The 22,359-nt window shown below is 46.6% G+C and overlaps 1 protein-coding gene across 2 annotated transcripts in view; it reads left to right on the top strand.

Annotated features, from left to right (window-relative positions):
• GPC3 (glypican 3) overlaps positions 1-22,359 on the top strand; it is a 145,859-nt gene that overhangs the window by 106,499 nt on the left and 17,001 nt on the right. For both annotated transcript variants that reach the window (XM_056491238.1, XM_056491240.1), the window contains one exon: positions 12,107-12,260. In XM_056491238.1, coding sequence (XP_056347213.1) covers positions 12,107-12,260 — 154 coding nt within the window. The remainder of the gene's footprint in view (positions 1-12,106; positions 12,261-22,359) is intronic.

The following is a 22,359-nucleotide window of genomic DNA, read 5'->3' as shown; positions in this document are numbered from 1 at the left end:
GGTCATCCTCCTCCAAGGAAGGCTCTGGGGAGAGGAGCTGGGTGATGCTGGAAGGATGCAGCAGGGATTAAATTGGCTGATGTGACACTCTTGGTCCTCCCTCCTGATTCTGTCTATCCTGAAGTGACTTTTATGTCCTTTGCAGTGCCCAAGGGGCTCTGACACCTTTGCAGCAGATGCTTTACTTTATCCATAATGCCATTGCCTCTTTAAGCCTGTGCCCAGTTGCAATCTCTCTTTTTATGCTTAGGTAAATCCTGGTGTTTATCATAGTACTGCCTCAAGGAGGAAGAGCACAATTTTTTAAGAAAAGGAGAGAAAAAACACACAAAAAAAATTAATAGTAAAATCCATAAAAGGAAACTTAGCTGGGGAAGATGTGTCTTTACAAAATTGAATGGCCTGGAAACATATTGTACATTTCCAGACACTCAAGTTAAGGGCTCATTTAGAATATTTCAGATATACTGGAGTTTGACAGTTCTTTGGTTTCCACATCAAACAATCTGTAATTTATTGCCCCATATAGGGACTGTGTTTTTATCATATTGCATATTTTCTAGCCAGAAATCTAACTACCATATAAGCTCTTGAAAAAATAAACCCTTTGGGGATGGGAATCCAGGCAATATGCTTTCACAGACCCTGAGAAACTCCCTTTGATTTATTTCCTTGGAAATAAGGGGAAGACACAATTTCTTGGAGTATTACAGCTGTTCCCCAAGCAGGGTCTTGCTGCCTTTCTTGATGTGCTTGGTGTAAAGACCCAGTCCTGCAGTGAGCCCCATGTGAAAGAGCCTCACACTGCTCTTAGAGGGGTTTGCAGGAGGATGAGAACAAAATTTAGAAGTTTTATGAGGCAGTAAAACACACAGCTATACTTGGAAGGGGAAAAAAAAAAAAAAAAAAAAAAAAAATGACCAAAGACAAAATAGACCTGAAGTTCACAAAAAATAAAGCAGGTCCTGGCAGCTCCAGAGCTGTGTTTGAAGCTGGTTTGATGAACCAGTATGTCCCATATTTGTTTGTAGGTTTAATGGGCTGTTTCCCGGCGGCCTGGCTGCTGGGAGAGGGCATGGTGGAGGTCACCCAGAAGTTAATTTGGAAAGAGGCCAAAAGGCCACAACTTGATTGAATCAAATGTAAACAAAATAGGCCTGGGAACGGTGTGATGCCCTTGTGCCTGAGTCCCCTGCATCCTCTTTGCTCAAAATACAGAGAGGTGTAGCCCAGGGGACCATGAGCAGGGTCTGGGTGGCAAAGGGACCCAGACCCTGCTCAGGGCACACAGGAAATACAAAATTTATTATGGGAGAGCCTGGGGAGCTGGGGACTTTTCAGGAATATATCTCCCCTTCAGAAAAATCCATTACTTTGACAGATTTGCTGAAAGTTTCCCTGTGCCTGCTAGGCTCTCTGAGGTTTGTTATTCCCACTGTATTTTAATTCCCCGATCAGATGAAGCTGCATAATAATTAGAAAAATGTGCAAACTGCCAGATTGTTAAATAATGCAAGGCACAACACTAATCACTTGAAAATACAATATTTAAATTGCACCAAAGCAAGTCACTTTCAACTCATTTTCCACCTTTAATAAGTTAGCACTACAACGTCTGAAGTGTTGTATATATGCAATATAATCTATCAAGCCCTCAAAAGAGATGTTAATAAATACAATAATCACTTGGACATGCCTTTTGTTCATCATTATTAAACAGTTTGTAACAATTAAAATATTAAAACCACATGCTGTTGAAAAGCAACCAGACATTGCAATTATTTCTTACTAAAGCTATTAAATAAAATGACAGAAGATTTTTATTTCGATGATAAATGCATTTCAGAATGGATCAGTTAATTCTTCTTTAGTACACAAAGTAATCTATAGCTCCACCGAGTCTAGGCCTGGTATTTAAGCACTAATTCCATTGTCCTTTTAGCTGTGCCTTGGCTGCCATTAACGCTGGGTGAATGCTCTCCCACTCTGGATTGGAGTGGCACTGACAGGATTGTGCCAGGGCAGTTAAATCAGGGGAAGTGTGACCCTCGGTGAGGAATATGTAATTAAATCTGAAGGTATCAGCTGGCTTTTCACACCCAAACCCTTCCTCTCCCTCTTCAGGAAGAGCCAGAACCTGCTGGGACCCTATGGCAAACCTCCAGGTTTATTGGGATTGTTGGGGGAATTCTGCATCCACAGGTCACCCACACTGAGTTTATTTAAACAGCCAGAGATTGTTTGTGTGCCTGTTTTCAAACAGAGGTGTATCCTGGAGTGGTCTTATATGTGGGAAGGGTTTCAACTTTGTGGCTTCAGCAGGAGACAGGTGCTTCAGGTGTGTCCTGCAGGGACCACCCTCCAAACAATGCTGTGGAAAAGCCAGACCAACACCTTTAAGGGAGATTCGTCAGCTTTTGTGTCCAGAACATGCAGCTGATGCACAGTGGAGCCTTAAAACAAACACCAGATATCCTGTACCAGAGCTGAAGTTTATCCTGTTGTGGAGGAAACAAACCTGGAGGAATCCTTGTGCAGCACAGCCCGGTGTAAGTGGAGCCATTGACGGCAGATGAACAGTTAATTACAGTTATTCTGGGCCTGGCTGATTGTATCAAGTGTCACCTGAGCTGTGGCTCAGCTGTAATTTCATCAGGACATGTCTGAGGTGGGTGTCCTCCCTCATGGGCCCAGTAACAAAGGACACAGCTCTCTGGTGTTACTGGCATGTTAAGTAGTTTTCTCATGTTTTTCTCCAAAATTTGACTTATCACCAAGGTTTTCAAAATGTGCTCCAGACTGGGAGGGGCCTGGGATTCAAAGAGCTGATCTTCATTGTTCAGAAGGTAACCTCTGGTCTTGTTGTCTGCAGAAGAAATCCAATTGTTCCAGAGAAAAAGCCTTGATAACAATAATGTTACTTTCGATTCCAGTTTGAGGTGGTGTCAAACTGCTTCATGGTGTTCTCAGGGTGGGAAGGACAGGCAGCACTGTCAGAGCTGCTTGGGCAGGGAGGGCCAGCTCTGGCAGGATTTTCCTTCTCTGTGGGTCTGTGGTGCCCAGCTGTGGCATAGTGCACATCCCTCTCCACCCTGAGCTGCTCCTGTGCTGGGCAGGCTGGGAATTTGCAATTCTGCCACTTCACCCTGTGTCTGCAGGTGTTGTGGCAGGGTTTTGCTCTGTGCTGGCAAACCCCATTCCCAGTCAGTGAGACCCTTCTGACCCCAGCACTGGGGCAGCTGTAAATGTCCCTTGTGTCTCAGGAAGACTCTTGGTTTGTGCTGTTGCCCGTTAAACTCCTTAGCTGGGTTTTGACCTGTAGCTGCCTGCAGAGGCTGGGTTGTGTTTTTGTGCTGGTGCAGTGAGATCTGGCCCTTGCAGCACATCAAACTGTGAGCAGAGAGAGGTTTGGGTTGCACCAAGGTTTGTTGCCTTGGCTGAATGGCCAGGAGTGATATTTAAGAGAAGGAAGTGTGCTTGGCTGAGGACATGTGTAAGAAGATGCTGCTGATGCAGCAGGGTCAGCAGGGAAGTGGGAGGCAGCTGGCACAGGGTGGGTGTTTGAGCCATCAACAAATACCATGATGGGCAGGAAATCACCTTTTATTTTTGGCAGGACTCCTTGAATGCCTTCTGCCTATGGGTGGGAAAAGAGTTTACTGACCTTTTCCTGCAGCACATGATCTGAAAGCTGAGGGTGAGACTTGTGTAGGTGCATTTCAGGGCTTCCTCTGTGAGTGTTGTGTCTCTCTGGGGGAGGGTGTAAAGTCACCAGCTTTGAACTTAATTTAAACACTGAGTTGCTTCAGCTGTTCAGTTGCTGTCTGTGTGTAGGAGAACCACACAGGGCTCCTCCTGCCTGCAGCTCCAGGGACCTGAGCCTTGCTTTTGGGTGCATTCAGCATCAGTGATGAGTGTGGCACCAGTGTGTCAGCAGTCCCCATGCTGCAGCCTGGATGGTTGGTTCCTTATCCTTCTGCTAAACCCACCCTAGGTGCCAGAATTGATACTGAAAAAGTTGTGTCCCTGGAGGTTTTTTCTTTTGTTTTTGCAAGCAGCATCTGTGCTCTTCACACTGAGGAGAGCTCAGACCTTGCCCAGGAGCCAGTCCAGCCATCAGCCATTAATTAGAGACCAGCTGCTTGATCCTGCCTAGCTAACAGGTTTGGGGGCATTTGCCATGGAGTCCTCCTCCCCCTGCCTGATTTAAGTCTCTGCTGAAATCAGCAGCTTGGTAATTAACCCCACGCTGGGGTTGTCTTGTCTGATGGGAGATAACTGGCTTACAAGGCACCTGTTCAGTTGTGGACCAGGGGACATCCATCAGAACTGCTTGTAGTTGCTTTTTGGCTTCCAGAGCCTTGAAGGGAAGTGAATGCAAAAGTAAAGCTTGGAAAGAGCAGCCCCCAGGAGGGCAGGAGGCAGCCAGGGTGCCTCAAGCTGATGTTCTGGCAGAAACCTCTGTGCAACACAGCACAAAATTAGATGATTTGAGGAGTGCATCTCCACTGGGAGCTTTTAGGGGAAAAGGAAAGCGGCTGGAACAGGGGTTTGTGTTGCAGAAGGACAAGAGGAAGAAAAAAAACCTCCTTCCTGCCCAGCTCTCAGCTTGCTGCTTCCTACCTGGTGCCAAGGACGAGATGTTTGTGTCGCGGCAGCCGGAGAGCGCCACGTGTGCCGGAGCTGAGCCAAGAGGAAATGTCCCAGCTGCTCCAGCAGCTCCAGGGCAGGGCTGTGGGAACCCCTGGCTGGGTCACTCTGCAGAAGCTGGTCCCCTCTGCAGAGCCATGGGGCTGTTAGAGCAGAGGCTGGAGGTGGTGTGAAACCTGCACATCCTTCTGGGTGCTCGTGCGTCCAGGGCACCTCCCACCCACACCTGCCCAGGTGTCTGAAGGATGTGATGGCAACGAGGTGGTTGATGGCTCCACCTCTGCCCATTTTGTCTTGTTTCTTGTGCTCCTGCCTTGCTTGTTGTCTCATGTTTCATCTTCTGGTGGCGTGCACTCTGGGCTGTCCTGAGTGGTGTTTGGATAGAAGAGAGGGGTTCTGCTCCAACAAAATCAAACAAAATATGGAAAATATGGATAATAGCAGTGATGGGTCCTGGCCCACGCAGGCTCCCACACCCCTCCTTCACTCAGCTGCCAATGCCCTGAGGGGTGGCTGCTTGAGAGGTGGAGAAATTGGTCCAGGTTCTCATTTCTAGTGACGCAGAGCAAGTGGAAATGAGAGGGGAAGGCAGCTGGGGCTGCTGGTAGGAGACTGAGAAACTTTGTGGGGTAAAGAGCAGGGATATGATGCCAGAGGAAGAGCAGTGTGGAAAGAGGACAAGATAGACAGCCCTTGCAGGTAGCAAGAAAGGGAACATCTCTGCAGAACCTTTTCCACCAGCCTTGGAAGGTGTGGGTAGTTAATGTCCCTGGTCAGCCCAGACAAAGTGAAGAAGAGCTGGAAGGGGGTGTTTGCAGTAAATGGCTGCATTCCTATGTTGCTTCTAGGGAAGTGGTAGCTCGTGGAAGTCTTTCTGATCCTGAGAGGAATTGGTCCAGGCAGACTCCAGCAAAGTGCTCAAGGCATCAGCAACTGCTGGTCCAACCACGTTTGATGATTGGTCTAATTATTGGGTTTTTTGTGTTTGAGGGATGTGTGTGTTTGATGGAAGCAGATGTAGGAAGGGATGCTGAAGGACCAGTGATGGTTAAGGCTTGGAATGGCAAAATAGGAGAAGGTGCTGTAGTAGCCCAAAGAGGAAAGCAGCATTTCTCCAGCACTGGCATCAATGTAGGGCTCAGGGGATGAGCCAGAAGCAGACAGGGACTGCCCAGGACCCCATCAGGCTGGGCTGGACCCTCAGCTCTGCTCAGCACCCACACTGTCCTGTTCCTTCCTACTGCTGCACAAGAACAAGCCATAAATAGCTGGAGTGGAAGGGGAAGGAACTGGATATAAGGTGAATAAGCTGATCATAAAGCCTGAGTAATCTCTTTTTCACATGTGCCTGGTGATGAATGAGCATTTGTTCAGGCCAGGGAAGTGACACCTCCCCTGCCTGGGGGACAGCAGACAGGAGCTGGTCCCTGTGCCTGCCATGGTGCCAGCCAGGGCTTAACCCCCACAGGAGCTTCCAGTCCTGGCCATCAGCCTGCCCTCACCAAACCACAGCAATCCATAATGCCTTGGTAGCCCCTTCTGCTTCCAAAAGAGATTTACTGCCTGCTGCAGACTCGTGTTAATTACTGCCAGCACTTAAGAGTCTTTATCTGTCTTCCTTTACCCATAGGGATGTTGTCAGTTTGGATAGCTAATCTGGAATTAAGCTGATGATCCACAAAGTAGGGACACCCTTTGGTCAATAATTCACTGCTGTCACCAGCTTCTTTGTGCTATCAGGAGAGTGACCAGGAAAACTGATTTACTGGCAGCCAGAAGCATCTCCTCTGGAGCCTGTGAAGACAGGGAAGTGGGTCCTGCTGTGCTGGTAAACCCTGAGTGGGGATTTTTCCTGTTCCAGGTATTTTGAGTGCTAGAATTAAAGACTAAAACATTTTTATGGCTAAGGAGCCACAATACAAGCTCAGAGCTATGGTTCACAACTTCAGGGGAGGGAATTCCATCCCTTGCTCAGAGCAGGCAGGAGGTGCTGACTGGGGCTTGGTCTGCTGAGTCCAGCTCCAGCAGCACAAACCCTGGGAGGGTTTGTTTTTGCCTCTCAAAGGAGGCAGCACAGGGAAATGCAGGATTGGCCTTTAGAGCAGCTGAGAAAATGGCCATGCCCAACTCATCATTTTTTCAAGCGCTGAAAACTACTTTTCCATCTCCAAAATCTGCTTTCACTTTATTAACTTTTGATTAGTGATCATTCTTTGTTCTGCTGAGCTCAAAGTAGGAGTTCAATGAGGAACAGGTTTATTCTCTGCCATGTCTGTGCAGCCAACTGGAAGGACCATAAGGAGACCAAAATTCAGATGTTCTCCTCCCAAAATGGATTCTTCTGTCCATGGGCCAACGCTGGGATCAGAAGAGCAGTGGTGCCTGCTGGAGTGCACACACTCATGTGTTCACTCTTGCTAGACAAAAGTACAGACCCTGGTATTTACAGATATTTTTAGAGTTTTAAATATCCTTATTTTCAAATAGAGTTTGGTGCTTGGTGCCAGGGAACACTGAGTTTTTCTGCAATATGTGTTGCATTTTGCTGCTGCCCAGGAGGGGGAAGGCTCTCTGGGGCTTGGAAAGAAGCAATGAAAAGAATGATGCTGTTGATATTCCTTTGAGTTTGTGTTGGTGCACACTCCTGTGCCACCAGGTGCCTCTCCACAGAGTGGATAAACCTAAGGGAGCTGGGAAATAGAAATGTGGTGTGGAGGGCACCAGCAATCTCATGAGGGTTGGTTAAATAATAAAGTATTTGCTAATAAAAGATAATTTTTCCATGCTATTTCCAAGGCTAATAAGCAGAGGAAGTGGAGAGAATCGATTCTGTGTTGCATGCTTGTGTATGATCAGGCCACCAAATTCAAAACACATGAGTTTTGAAAAAGTCCACAACTCCTGCTTTATAAAATGGGTTCCTTTCCCTGATTCTTGCCTGTGATCAGATAATGACCTTCGTAAGCAAAACAACCCCAGCTGTATTTCATAATGGGAATATACTTCTGTACATTGTAATGAGCTGTTAACAGGGAACAGTATCGTGTGAAAATCTGCACGTTTCCCATGATGCTGCCCTGATTCAAAAGCCACACATAAATTATTTGGTATTGCAGATTTCAAGGTCAGGATTGGCCACATAAGATCTAGTTTTTCATCCCCAAAACCCAATGTTTTTAGCAGGCTGGAATTTAAAATAGAAAAAGCTGGTTTGTTGGGAATCTCAGGAGCTGTGTGAGAAGTGCCTCGGTATCTGTGTCAGGTACTCAAAAGTGTGTGGCTGGCGTGGGTGACTGCAGTGATGAAAGGGAAAATAACACCTTTGCTCTTCCAAAACTCTTCCTTATTATGGGGCTCCTGAAGGAAGGCATCCTGAGCTTTGCAAGGAGTTGTGAGCTGGTGAAATTCTTTGAGTTTTGGGAGGTTTCTAGCAGAGGCAGGACGAGCTCCCAGGGTTCCCATCCTGATGCCAAGCAGCACATGGACACATGGCTGGGGCTCCAGAGTCATTTGTGCACTGAGGCACTTTCTCTGCTGGATGTGAATGCTTGATTATTAAGCATATATTACAATTCTGAATATTATTTTAGCTGTAAGTTTAGTCTCCATCCTCTCCAGCTTTTTAGGTTTGATCGTATTCCAGAGGCTTACTAAAAACATGCGAAGAATTTCAGCAAAACTCTCTGGAACCCTTTTTGTTAAATTCTTTCAGTCATGCAAGCTAAATTAAATGACAGCTCTGTCCACCAAAAGATTACAAATATCAATCAGGCTTCTCCCCTAAACTCATGAAGGAATTAAATGTTTTTCTATTCCCCTTAATAATCTCTTTGGCTGTTCTCTTTACTTTACATATTTTTGAAGTGTGTTGAAAGGGATGATTTCTGCCCTAAAGGAGCACAGTGCTTGTAGTTTGCTGACAGTATTTAATCTGAATTTGTGGGCACAATTTTGGGTATTGCTCAAATTGATATTTGCAATACAGTTGGGCTTATTTCCAAAAGGAGAAAACAGCTATTAAACATCGGTCCAAGAAACATGATGTTGAGCTCCTTTCAGAGATGGGAGATTAATGATAAAAAGTATGTTGCAGCTCCCACTGTTTATGTTAAAATTGGAAAAATAGGACCAGGTGGCTCAGTGGGCTGGTGGGATGGGGATCTCTGAGTAGAGTGGTTGTAAAGAATGAGGAGTTAAAAAGATTTCAGCACACAGTGGCCTGCCCAAGACAAGCTGAGTCATTACCCCGCGTCGCTGCATCTGTTTTTGTCTGGTCACTGTGCAGTTATGAATAATTGTGTAAATCATCCTGGGATGCCCTGGGGAGCTTTCTTAGCAGGGAGGCTCAGCACACCCTTCCCATCTGCCTCGTGTTTCAAGCTGTAGGGAGCCACAGGACAAGCCAAACAAGGAAGATGTAGGTGGAAACCAGATGTGACTGCCCAGTGTCCCTTGGAGTCCCTGGCACTGCCCACGTGCCCATCCAGAGGGCCATGGTTTGGAAGGGCTGAGGCTGGAAATAAAACTGATGGACCCTGATCTGTTGGAACTTGTAGTGAGGAGCAGAGGGAGCTTCTTGCCATGGTGGTTGTGTGGATGGGGAGGAAAGCCCTGCACCCCCTGGAGGTGCTGGATGTGTGTGTCCAGCCTCCCACTAACACTGCCCCAGTTTACATCAGCTTTAATCTCTTATATCTTATAGTGTGTTTTTGCCATTATGGTTTAACAAAGAAGAGCAGATATGACAGTAAACTCTTACAGCTGGGTGAGTTGTGATTAAGTTAAAGCTATCTCACTGTTACATACCACTTTAGTGATCACCAGACTGTGTATTTTCCTGCCTCTTACCACGGGCTTTAAACCACAGGACATGAATAAACTGCAATGTTAGGGTACAGTCAGCTCTGCTTGCTATTTAAGGATGGGGAATCTATGTTCAGTACACCAAATATAATTTCATAAAGCATGCAAACCATCAGGGGAGGTTGTGGAATGGTTGATGAGTGGGACTAGGGCTGCTGCTCTGGATGAAGATGAGACATCCAACAGCATTCCTGGGTCTGGATGTACCAATGGAGTGGAGTGGGATTTCCACCCCATGCCTGATCTCCTGCTAACTCTTCCAGTAGGTTTTGTGTCGTGGGCTCTATTTCTCCCACAGGCAGCTGCAAAATTTAATTGAACCTCTCTATAGTTATCAGCAGCTGGGGAGGGCGTGCCTGAGGATGGAGCTTTTCTCCTGGCAAAGGAAAGAGCAGTGTGGCAAAGGGATGTCACGTTCACTTGATCCAGAGTTGGGGCCCACGTGATGTTTCTCAGAAAGTTCCTGTTTTATTGTGGCTACAAAGGCATAGAAATTAAGCTGCTAATTTATGGCATGCCAGGGATAAAAAGTAGTACTACAAGAAATGCTTGGTTATTTTAATGTTTGAAAACACACAATTGAAAAATCCTGATTCTTCCCTTGCCCCCCCACTGAGCTTATTAAATCTGAAAATATCCCGAAGCTTAATTCTCTCTGCCAGAAAGTTCCTCTGCTCTTTTGGGTAAGTCATGAAAGTTGTACTGCCTGGGCTGCACAGTGGGGTCCTGTCTGGCTTGCTCTGTTCCTGGGATGCAGAGGAATGAGCATCCCACAGGGGAGTGAGCATCCCACAGAGGAGCAGGATCACACAGAAGAGTGAGCATTCCACAGAGGATCAGGATCCTACAAGGGAGTGAGGATCCCACAGAGGATCAGGATCCCACAGAGGAGTGAGCACCCTGTTGCTGAACAGTCACAGCCCCTTCCAGCAGGATGGGCTGGGTTTTGGCAGTGGTGCCCAGGGTTTGGACTGGTGTGTGTGTGCTAATTAGCTGTGCATGGGAGACCCTCATTGCAGCTCTTGAGGACTGCTGTCAGCTGGGGGCTTTGTTTGGAGGAGCACAGTACAGTGATGGTCTAAAGGCTGGTGCTTGGCATGTTTGCATCCTGGGTGAGATCTTCCCTGTGCTACCCCAGCTCTGCACTTGTCTTTTTGTTTGTTATCTTTTTGTGGTTGCACTATATTCTGGGAGAGGCCTGTAAATGTCTAAACAAAGTAAAATTCCTGAAAAGTGAACTTCACCAGGCTGAGCCAAAGCCTGTTGGAGGCCATGAAAGCACATCCCCTGAGTTTTGAGGAGAGGAGCTGCATTTTGCTGCCTGCCATGGACTCACCCAGCATGGTTCTCACTCCAGGCACGTGCCAGGAGAGCTTTGCTGCAGGGTTTGCTGCAGCTGGGGAGCCCAGAGGGGTCTCACATGGAGCCATTTGTTTTTCATTACGTTATGCTCCTCTAGTATAAACACTGAGGTATGTGGACATTGCTGTGGACAGGGCGAGCCAGATGCCAGAGGCATTCCTCCAAGGCTGTATAAACTTCAGGAGATAAATATTTTAGAAACTGTTTTCTAAGGCTAGTCTAATAGTTTAAAAATATAACCTAGATCCCAGATATTAAAAAATGCCTTGCAAGGCATGCATATTGCTGCAAGAGATGGAACTAACCAAACCCTGAAGCATGAGGAAAGCTCTTATTTTGCAATATCTTCTCTGTTACTTATCCTTTTCATTTTTATTTTTTTAGCACTGAGATTAAATTCAAGAAGCTTTTAACAGCAGTGGCAGTGATAGAAATTTTCAGCATATATTAACTAGCTGACTCACACTTTTTCAAAGGGGATCTGGGTTTATGATGGAGTAGCTGGCTGCTTTCAGCAACAGCAAAATCAGGAAAGTCAGCGAAGAGAGGGAGCTGATGGTTTATAATGTGTCTAATCCCTCTGTGTGCTGTGATGGGAGTGTGGGGAGCTCCCATCCATGTTTGGAAAGTGGTCCTGGCCCTGTGCTGAGGGGAGGCATTCAAGTCCCCATCTCAGGGATGTGCAAACTCTCAATGTTACTTTGGACTCAGCTTTAAAACATCCTTTCATTGTGTCTCGTGGCTACCCTCAAAACTTTCACTAGCGTCCTCTGTGCTTCAGGAGTGAGAAATGAGATTTTTAGGTTATGTTTGTGGGTCCATACAGACCTGAGAGATCTGCCATGTCCTTTCATGTGTTATGTCTAAAATGGGAGACAGTCCCTGAAAGTTGTGAGATTCCCTGAGCAAAGGTTCCTCTTGCTCCTGTTTTTCCCCTGTCTGGCCTAACTTTGGACATGTGTTTTGTAGCTGACCCCGGAGCTTTGGTGACCCTGGGGTCTTGCAGGGCTCATGTGGTTCTCACTGGGCAGAATGACCCAGAGTGGTTTTGCCTCCTCCTTTTGTTATTTCCACTGAATTTTTGTGTGCAGCTTTGTCCATGAATGAGCCTGAGCTCCTCAGTGGAGTGTGTTGGGGTCTTGTCCCAGCTGTGTCACCCAGCGGGCAGGATGGAGCAGCAGGGAGGGTGCAGGGGAGTGACTGAATGACTGTGGCCCCTCTTGTCTTTCAGCTGCTCAGAGGGATGACTCTGCCCCGTCGAAAAGCTGCAGGAAAAACCACGGAGGAGGAGGAGGAGAGCGGAGACTGCGACGATGAGGACGAGTGCGGCCGGGGCTCTGGGGATGGGGAGCTGCGAGTGAGGAACCAGCTGCGCTTCCTAGCAGGTGATGGGTGGGGTGGGGTGGGATGGGATAATGGGATGGGATGGGATGGGGCACTGCCCCTCTGTGGGTTACACTGCTGGGGATGGGGAGCTGTGAGTGAGGAACCAGCTCTGTTCTCAGCAGGTGATGGGATGGGGCACTGCCCCTCTGTGGGTTACAGGGGCTGTGGGGAGCTGTGAGTGAGGATCCAGCTCTGTTCTTAGCAGGTGATGGGATGGTGGCACTGCCCCTCTGTGGATTACATTGCTGGGGATGCTGTGGGGAGCTGCTCCCTGGGGTCTGCTCAGGTTAACTCACTGCAGCAGCCCCAGTGCCCTGCACAGCCGTGGCCCAGGGGCTGCAGATGCCCAGAGCTGTAAATTGTGCTGCCTGGCTGTGGTGCCATGTAGCTGCTGGGGCTGGGGTCCAGCCCCAGGCTGCCACAGCAAGCCTGGATAGATCTTCCAAATAGAACAGCTCTCCTGGCTGCTTCAAGGCAGAAGTCAGCTACTGAGTGCTAAAGTGCAATCAAGGCCTAGGCTTGGTCTGTCATCTGCTTGCAGCACTCTCTTAGCCAGCAAGAGAAAGAAATCTGGGAGAGCTGTGCAGAGATTCCATAGACAACTTTATTTCTATCAGCAAAATCCAAATTCATAGAATATCGAAGGGGTTTATAGGGTTGAGGTGGATAGAAAAGGGACCAATAGAGTTATAAGTTGAAAGCTATCCAATTACTTTAAGGTTTTAGGTAAAGAAGTGACCAATATCTTAGAAGAGATAAAGACCAACTAGAACTCTAAAGGATAACCTGGGGGTCTGCAGGGGGGTGAACATTTCTCTAGCATGAGTCATCCTAAGGAAGGATTTCTTATCTTAGGGGAGAAAGTTCCAAGGGGGCCCTAAAGGGGTATTTGAACCATTCACAATGCCACTCAAGGCAGCAGCTGGACAAGAAATGCCTCTGCTTTTCCAGGCTGCTTCTCTAGGGGTGTATTGAGGGCAGCCCATTGGAGAGGATTTGAGGCAAGTGCAAATCTGATGTGGGTGCCAGGGTCGCCCCTTCTCTCCTTCCCACTGCTGCCTGCAATCCTGAGATTTGAGATGAACTTCTCAGCTTCCTGGAGGGCAGCAGAAAGTCAGGAAGGTTTGTTTGCCTGCAGCAAATGATGGTTATTTCTGATGTAGGGTTTAGAAACCCCCAATGATTTTTTGCAAATACCTCAGGCTCGTTTTGCAGAAGTGATTTAGGTGCTTGGGAACCTAAAAATTGCTTTGCTTGCCAGTGTGAATCATGTCTTTGGTTGCCCTGAAGACCCTGAGGCACTCCTGATGTTATTAATGAGGCAGCCCCTGGTGACCCATTGGGAGGAGAAGCAAAGGACCAGCTGTGCCTTGGGCAGTCACACGTGCTGCTGGTGTGGGCCCTCTCCTAGACCCACTGACCACTCCATGGAGCTCAGCAGCAGCACCTGGTGTGTGAGCAAGCCCTGGCTGTGTCCAGCATGGATGAGCAGTGCTGGATGTTGGGCTGGAGGCTTGGCCCAGTTAATGCTGGTTCCACAGTGCCCTTTGAGAGACCAGACAACTGAACCTGGATAAAATCAGCTTTGCAGCTTTGAAGTTTAAAAGGCAAATTTGGGCTCCCAAACGAAGCACAGATGTTTATAAATTCCCTCCCATTGGTTTGGGATAATTAAAATATCCTTAATGAAGTGAGAGCTGAAATATTAAATGCCAGTTTTATATCAAAGATTATTGACAGATTATGTAAAATGCATAAAATACATAATTCAGGTATTAAGTAAGGGAAGGAAAAGACTTTTCAAGTCTTCCACCCCAAGTCTGAAAGAGAGAAACGTAGAATTTTGAGAGGGATAAAACAAAATTTCATCCAAGATCTAAATAACAAACTTTATGTTAAAGAAATACATGTGATTCCCAGTGTCTTGTGCTGAGAGCAGAGATGTGTTTCATTTTCCACAATCTTTGTGTCACACCTTGATGCTATTTTTAATGTGTTTCTAATTTCCTCTTAAAGCCTTCCCCACACTATCATCATGATCTCTGAAGTTGGATATATGATCCTTTCTGCCTTATTCTGCCTCTCTAGGCTGGTTTAATCACTGTATTCATCTCCCTAGAAACCTGCCCTTCTCTCAACTTAGACCCCTCTTGCCACTTGGGATAGGAAAATGCAGCAGGAAAAGAGGATTTCTCCTCCTGGGCTGCTGTCCTGGAGGGTGTTTGCTGCTGCCTTTGCTTTGGGATGGGTAAATATTAACTTTAAAGCAGCTGTGTCTCTGGGACATGGGGTTCCTGGCAGGTAAAGCCTTTCAGGTTGCTCAAAGTGTGGAAAGTTTATCCAACAGGGCTTTAAGGTGCTGGCTGAGCTCAGAGGGCACGAGACCTTCCTTGTTTGCCCATGCCACATGCTCTTATTTTGTGTTTTGCTTTAGAGCAGAAAGGTGAAGCTGATATGACAGTGACAGAATCCTATTTGGTTGGTATTGGATATAAACTGTGACTCTGTTCAAGTTTTATGTTGGAAACCAGCCCAGGAGAAGTTGCTGATGGTGTGGAAATACTCACTTTCAACATTTTTGAGAATGATATTTCTTTTTACTTTGAAAGGGTATTTTTCAAATAATTTTTTTTCCATCATATCACATGTGCATAACAAGAAATAAAAGGGACCAGAAACCATTCCACATTCCCCCCCCCACTTCCACAAATTCTAAATTTTAGGGTAGCTTGCCGATTTGAAATGATGCCAGGCTTTGAAATCTGGAAATAGTTTACTAAAAGAACTTTGACATTTAATGTGGCTTTATCTCTCTCCTTCCCAAGGTGGTTACCCTGTAATAGAGGCAGCAGGGGCTGGGAGTGGCTGGGTTGTGTTACTGAGCCCTGGTTTCATCCTTGCTGGATGCTCTGCAGGAACAGGGATGCAGGCTGTGCTCAAACCCAAACCCATCTGAGCATGTTTGAGTCCTTTGCTGTCCCTCTGGGGTCAGGGGACACAGTTTGGGGCTTTTCCCTCCTTTTCAGCTTTGTTCAGCTTAGGAGGAATTTTGCAGTGAGCTCCTCCCTTCCCAAGGGTTTTCCAAGCCTTGCAGATGGACTTGGTGATGCCTTGAGGAGGAGGAGAGGTGAGTGTCTTGTGCTGGCACCGATTTTGGCTGTTGGTTGAGTGAAAACATTGGCAGAGTTTGTCACCTCTGAGGTCTTTGCATCTCTCAGATGCAGGGGGAGTTTCTCCTGCTCTCTGGTGTGGGTGCCACTGGTCCTGCCAGCTAACTGCAAACATCTGCTGAGCACTGGCCTCACCAAGATGTCCCCTCAGAAGGTCTTGAAAATAAGGAGATGAAAAAAGAGCAAAAGAGGGAAAAAAAATAAAAAAGCCAGTCTAAAATACAGACTAGTTTTGATTTATTGCCTGTTGTATAAAATGTAACCTTTGTTTCCTATTTATAATGAGCCTGTAGTAACTGGACAGTCAACCTAAACTTTAATGATTTAAACATACTTGTAAACTGTCAAGTCAAAAGTTTGTGAGTGACTATAAACATATGTTGGTGAGCCCTATATGCTAATAAATTCATTATTATGTTGCCCCAGTGGGAAACAAGGAGATGGCAGGCTTTTTTTCATGATAGGTCTTTTATTGTTTGTCACATCTGCAACACATTAAGGGTTTTGAAGGCAGATGATGTTTACAATAAGGGGGAGGACTGAAAACCTCCCAGCTCAGAGAAGGGAGCATCCTGTTTGTCAATGGAGTACCCATGGAGCCAGCACCCAAAAATAGAGCTCTGCACATACACACACACATATATTTATGCCACACCAATGGCAAATCATGTCTGCAAATGAATTATAGTATTTTCCCCTCAAATTATGAGTCAGTGCAAATGTCTTCCAGGCTCTGTGATGCAAACATGTGCTCACAGCCTGCTGGGATCAGTCACCCTGCACAGGGCACCCAAAGGAAAAAGAGCTTGGGGTGGTTGGTGCTTTGCTGATGCCACCTCCTAATGAGCTCACCTCGGGTGTGCTCACTCCAGATGCCACTTGGAACCCAAGATCCTGTTGCCAGGGAGCCTGGAATTAAAACATGGGTGCTGGACAGGCTCCTGTGCCAGGTGTGGGCTTTATCAAGTGCTGGGGGTGAGGAGGTGCAGGCGTTTCAGGGGCTTTGCAAAGCTGGTTTGGTCCAGCCCACCTGTGCCCCTGGGCTTCTCACAAGCTTTGCTGGGAGGAAAATATCTGTTTTAGCAGCTGAAGCACCCAGAAAACATTCTGAACAATCCAGCAACTTGGAGAATGGGCTGGGAGTTTGAGGGGAAGATTTATTCTTCCAAAATATCTGTGTTAGGCAGCAACAAAAGTTGTCTTGGGAACAGATGGATTTGGCAGAATTAAGTAGAAATAGTTTGTCCTGGGAAGGGAAGTTGGCCTCATCCCATGAGATATGTAAGGATAGATGTGTGCTATAAAAATATATAAAGATGGCTCTGGAAGTTTGTGTGTGTAAAACAGCTCCCCTGCCTGGCTGCTCCTGCCTGCAATAACCTGCAGTTGGTTTTGCTCTCAGCTGTCCCTTGGTTATTTCTAAGGGGGAGAGGGAGTTTGTAGTTTAAGCCCCCAAGTTTTCCTGCACCCTGCCCTTTTGCTGCCAGACCCTTTGTGGGTTTCCAGCAATTTATGCCACACCTAGGTGCTTTTTGAACCATCAGCACAGTCTCCCCCTTGATTTACCCAGTCTGTAACTCTTTAATAACTTCTAGCTTGCTTTGCCATTGATTTATCCTCTTGGCAGGGTTTTTTTCTGAGTGCTATCACCATCAAATTGCAGGCTGGAATATTGCCTCTGAGCTGGCCAAGTGGAAAGGCTGTTTGTTGGTAGCCCCTTTTTCCATCTTACAAAGGTGTAGTTGGGAATTTGGAATGTCGCAGGGCAGGGGAGGTCTCTGTGTTTCTGTGGTGGCTGTGCCCTGTGTGGGCACAGAGTGGCACCCTGTGTTTTCTGTCTTGCACCATATTTTTGGAAGCTGCTCTGAAACTCTGTGAGCTGGAACTTTCATCCTGTTCTGCTTTTAAACAGCCCCAAGGCCCAGAAAAGCATTCTATGTCTTACAGGTCTTAGATGTTCCTACAGCTCAGCCTTTGGTGACCTCTCTCTTCTCCCTCTCCCTCTCCCTCTTTATTTCAATCCCCCCTCCCTGGGCTGCCCATCTGGGGGTCAGACACGTACCAGGGGGTTTCTCTGTCAATTTGGGTGCTGCCCTCCTGATTTCTGCCGCTCATTTCTATGGGAAAAGCTCCTTAGAAATGAGCATTTGTGCTGGAAAAGGGGATGCTCCCAACCTGGGAATAGCAGAGTCTGCCAAGGCTCACTCCATGTGTGTGCTGGGAGACAGACCAGCGCTAGTTAAAATATTTACAAGATCATGTGTTCCCATCCTTTATCCTTTATCACAGTGCTCACTGCTCTGCCCCTATCCCAGCACCTGGACCTGCTGATGCTGCTCTGCTGAGACAGGCATTCCCAAATACCCCAGTGCCTTCTAAACACTCCTTCCACAGGTGGGACACATCCCCATCTGCGTGGGTTCTGCTGACAGTGCAGGGCCACGTGGCTGTTGTCCCATCCTGATGAACAGCCTGCAGGCTTGGAGGGTCCTCCTGACAAATCTCATGTGTGCAGTGCCAATATTTGCTGTGCATGGCTCTGCTCAGCCTCCAGCAGGGCTGCCTGTCCTTGGCTCAGGCACTGGCTGTGTTTGGCAGCACCTTCCCGTGGGGTTTGCTATCTGCTAAAAGCTTTAGGGCTTCTAACTATCATTTTAGTAGCAGAAAATTACCTTTTTTTTTACTTTTTTTTTTTTTTCTCCAAAGAGAATGCTGTTGAATGCTTGACTGAAGCAAGGATAGCAGAAACATGCTGTTTTACAAGATATTCATCCTGTCCCAGGGTGAAAAAATGACAAGGCCAAATGTCAGCTAGATTAAACTGATGGAAGAGCTGGAATTGTACCAACTAAAACAGTGAAATAGTCTGATTATTGCTTTTCTATTTAAAATATGTGTGTTTACTGAGTTTTTATTTTAATGAAGATCTGGTTGAAAGTCAAGAATTCCTCATGATCATCATCTAAATAAAAGCTACAAGATGGAGAGGGAGTCACATGTAGCAGTTGAATGACCCTCTAATTGAGTGGCAAGTTCATTAATTTACTTCTGACGTCAGCAAAAAATGATTTTTTTTTTATTGACAGACTGGGAAAATTATTGGTGATGTTTGGAGAAGGACTTGTTCATAGCATCCTTCAGCTGGCTGTGCTGCTGTGACCCTTGCAGGCCTCACTCTGTACACAGTGTGTTCATTTTAAAGAATTCTTGTGACCTCTGTGCCCTGAGTTCCTGCAAAGAAACACTAATTCTATAACTGAAGAACTAGAAAGTCATGCATCAGAATCTTCACTTTGAGAAAAGCTACATTTATGCAAAAACCCATCTATGGAATTAACAAGTAAATCCACTGGACATATTAATCCCATGGTTCTGTTTTTTGTTTGTTTCAATTTCACTTCATTTTTAAAATTGTTTTTAACTTTTTCAATGTTGTACTTACATCTGAGCAATTTGTATCTGCTATTTTTAGGATTTCCTCTGCCTTGGTCCATTCTGACCCAAAGCAAAGAATGATGTACCATTTTTTAAAAAGCTGAATCAGAGGAGGGGATATTCATACATTCCCAGTGTGAGCAGACATTGTTCTAAATCCTTGTTTTGGAAATGGGGCTGGTCTGTGGGCTCAGTGTGAGTGACTGGGTGAGGCTGAAGGGCTGGAAATGCAGTAAAGCTCAGATGAGATGGTGCTTCTGCTAAAACACATAAAATGTGCCAAGGTCTTTGTGAATCTGTGACTGCTCATCACTCCCAGGTGTTTACAACAAAAGGCTCAGCCTCTGGTTAGGCTGCAAGTCTGAATAACAGTTTGTGCTCTGCCAGGGTGTCCAAGGAGATACTTCTCAACGGTGTAATTTGGGAGCTAATGTTTCTTTAAATTGTTACTGAGTGCAGCATCTTGCATGACTGAACGCCTCAAAACAATTTCAAGTATGCAGAAATCTGCCCAGTTGCAATAGTGATGGCCATATTTATCTTTAAAGGATGATGAATCTGGTTTTTGTGGCTGAAAACACATGAATTCTGATGAAGTTGGGAAACACAATTCCTGACTTGGATAGTCTTGCTTTTTGGTTTGGGTTTCTTTTGCAGAGGAATAGGTTTGGTTTTTTTCCTTTTTTTTTTTTTTTTTTTTTTCTTTTGCTTTTGCTTTTTGTGGTTTTAGAGAGGCAAAATAATGTAACTGGTTTTCTTTCCAAGGGACAACAATAAAGGTATATTTCAGACAGAAGCAGATCAGGTGCTACTTGCTAAAGGCCCGACAAGATAACCTTACACTGATAGTCAGGGCACCATATCTGCACATTTTGTTGTACAAAGAGAGGTTTGTCTGTGAGCCTGATAACAATATAACATGTTGATTGACTTTCCACATAGGAGAGGGTGCCCCTTTCATGAGTGGCTTGGCTTTTACTAATGCCTTACTGCAGGTAAGCTGATAAGAGAGATTATGGGGATGTAATAAATGAGGCTGTTGGGCACAGCCCTGCTGTGGGAGAGGGCTCTGCCCTGGAGTGTGTCCCAGCTGTCCTGGCTGATGTGTGTGCCCAGCACTGCTGTCAAACATCACAGGATGTGCTGTGGGCACAGGGCTGGGCCATCCCTCTCCTGCCCCATGCCTGCTGCAGCTCCTGTTCCCAGAAAAGGTGCTCAGGGCAGCTGTCCTGGTTGGGAGGACACATGTCTGCCAAGAAAGGCAGAAGCTTCTCTTTGAAATGGAGAATGTAAACCCCCTCCCTCCAAATTACTATAATTTTGAATTTATAGGGCCCTCAGGCAAAGATATGGGAATTAGGAATAACAGTTCTTTACTAGGAAAATTAAAATAGAAATACAGTATTACAAAGAACAATCCCAAAACACTGACAGAGTCAGAATCAAAGCTGACACCCGTCAGTCAGTCAGGGTGTTGGCACAGTCCCATTCAATGGTGGCTGCATCCTCCTGCAGTGGCAGATGTGGTTCAGCTGGAGCAGTGCTCCTGGAGAAGGTGCAGTTTTCCTCTGAAGGTGCAGGGATGATGTGGGAAGGTCTGGCTTTCCTCTGGAATCCAGTGAAAGAAAGTAACTTCCTCTCCAAAATCTCAATTTTTATCTAGGTAGGAAAGGCTTGGCTGCTCCCCTGGCTGGAGCATCTCCCAGTGGGATGATGGAATTTTATCAGTCATGCAGTGGGACTGAATGGGCCAGCAGCAGATAATATCTTCCTGGAGGGAGGATGGGCTGTGGGAAAGATAAAGATGATTGCCCCAGCTGGTTTAAAGATGGCCCATTAGCAGATAATATGTGTCAGGAGATCAGGGTCACTGCCCCACCCTGCTGCAGCAGATGGTGAGAGAATTCACATTTCTGATCACATCCTGTACTGCAACCCAAGACAGCAGCTTGGATGGGAATCTGAGCAACCTGCTCTAGAGGAAGGTCCCTGTCCATGGCAAACATGGTGGAACTAGATGATCTTGAAGGTCCCTTTCAATGACAAAAGTTCACAGAAACAAGGTCCATCCAGGACTATAAAACACATCTGCCCAAAAAGTGTCTTGGGGAAATACAACTGTGTCAATAGCTGAAGGCACAAAGAATGTTGGGCCAGGTGGACTCACTGAAAGTCCACAGGAAGGCCCTGAAATCTCAGCTGTGGCTGCTGCTCTGCTGCCCAGCCTCTTGCCCTGACGATGTCCAGGAGAGCAGATGATGTGTCAGGTGGATCATGGAAACCTCACTGGGTACAACTTCCAGAGCACTTTTAAGCCCCGTAAGGAAGAAGATGGGGAATGCTCCAATTCTCCAGGCTGCCTTGAAAAGCCTGACCTCTTGGTTCCCCTCTTCAAATTTGAACAAATGTGTTTTTGTGCAGGTGGTTCTTGTGGCAGTGACCAGGAGCTCTGGTGTTTATTAGATGTGGTTGAGTGAGAGTCTGCATGGCAGCATCTCCCTGCCTGGGATCCAACAGGTCCCTACATGCTGCAGATGACAGCACTGCATTTTGAAAATTAGTCTTTACATCTTTCCGTAAATATAAATGTATGTGTCTGTGAAGTAATCAAGCCTGATTAAATAAAGCTGTGAGTTAAATATCTGGAAGATGTCTGGATCTGGATGGAGGGAGAGGCATTACTTGAGATGAAGTTTTCAAAAGAGTATCAATGGACAGCCCATGCTGGACTTGTGCACAGACCTGACCACAGAGCCTGCTGCTGGTTGCTGTTGGTCTCCAGAAGAAAGAAAGTAACCTCTTTTTTAGTCCTTGCCAGAAAGGTATTGGAAAGGGGAAGAAGGATGCTTCTCCAGAGAAACCCCCTAGGATCCTGGTATTTTAATCCTCATTTCTTTCTCTCTTCTCACCCCTTGCTTTGCAAGTGAAAATAGTATGAATTTGGGTCTGGCCTGCAAATCACTCATCAGGCAGTGCATGACCAGGACAGGATCAGTTACAGAGTCAACAGTGCTCAGTGTGCCCCAGAAGCAGGGGATCCATCATGTGTCAGGCAGGAGCTCTCGGGGCTGTTGTGCATTACCCTGGGCTGTGCACACACATCTGCTGGGCTGACTCCACAGTAACATGAACTGAACCAGGTGTGCTTGCCTGAGCTCAGGCTGCCCTGATCCCCAGGTGTATCTCCAGCAGATCCTGACCCCTGTGCTGGGATGGATGAGCTGTGAGCCAGAGGAGGGATGTCCTCCTTCCCACGGGGTGCCTGCCTTGCTGTGCTCTGCCTTCTCCCTCCACCCCTGCCCCGGGGCTGCCACAGCTCCAAGAAGGGCCCAGGTGGGTTTCTTCTGTTCCACAGGAACAAATTCAGCCAGCCAAATGGTTCTGGAGTCTGCTGGCTTTGCCAGCTTTTCTGAATCTCTGGGGCATCTTCCTTGGGGCAAAAGTGCCCTGGCTTCAAAATTTAATCTCCCCTCATGTTGTTTTTAGGGCAAGC

This window comes from Oenanthe melanoleuca, chromosome 4A, assembly GCF_029582105.1.
Source record: "Oenanthe melanoleuca isolate GR-GAL-2019-014 chromosome 4A, OMel1.0, whole genome shotgun sequence".
Lineage (NCBI taxonomy): Eukaryota > Metazoa > Chordata > Aves > Passeriformes > Muscicapidae > Oenanthe > Oenanthe melanoleuca.
This window is presented reverse-complemented; position numbering and strand designations above follow the sequence as displayed.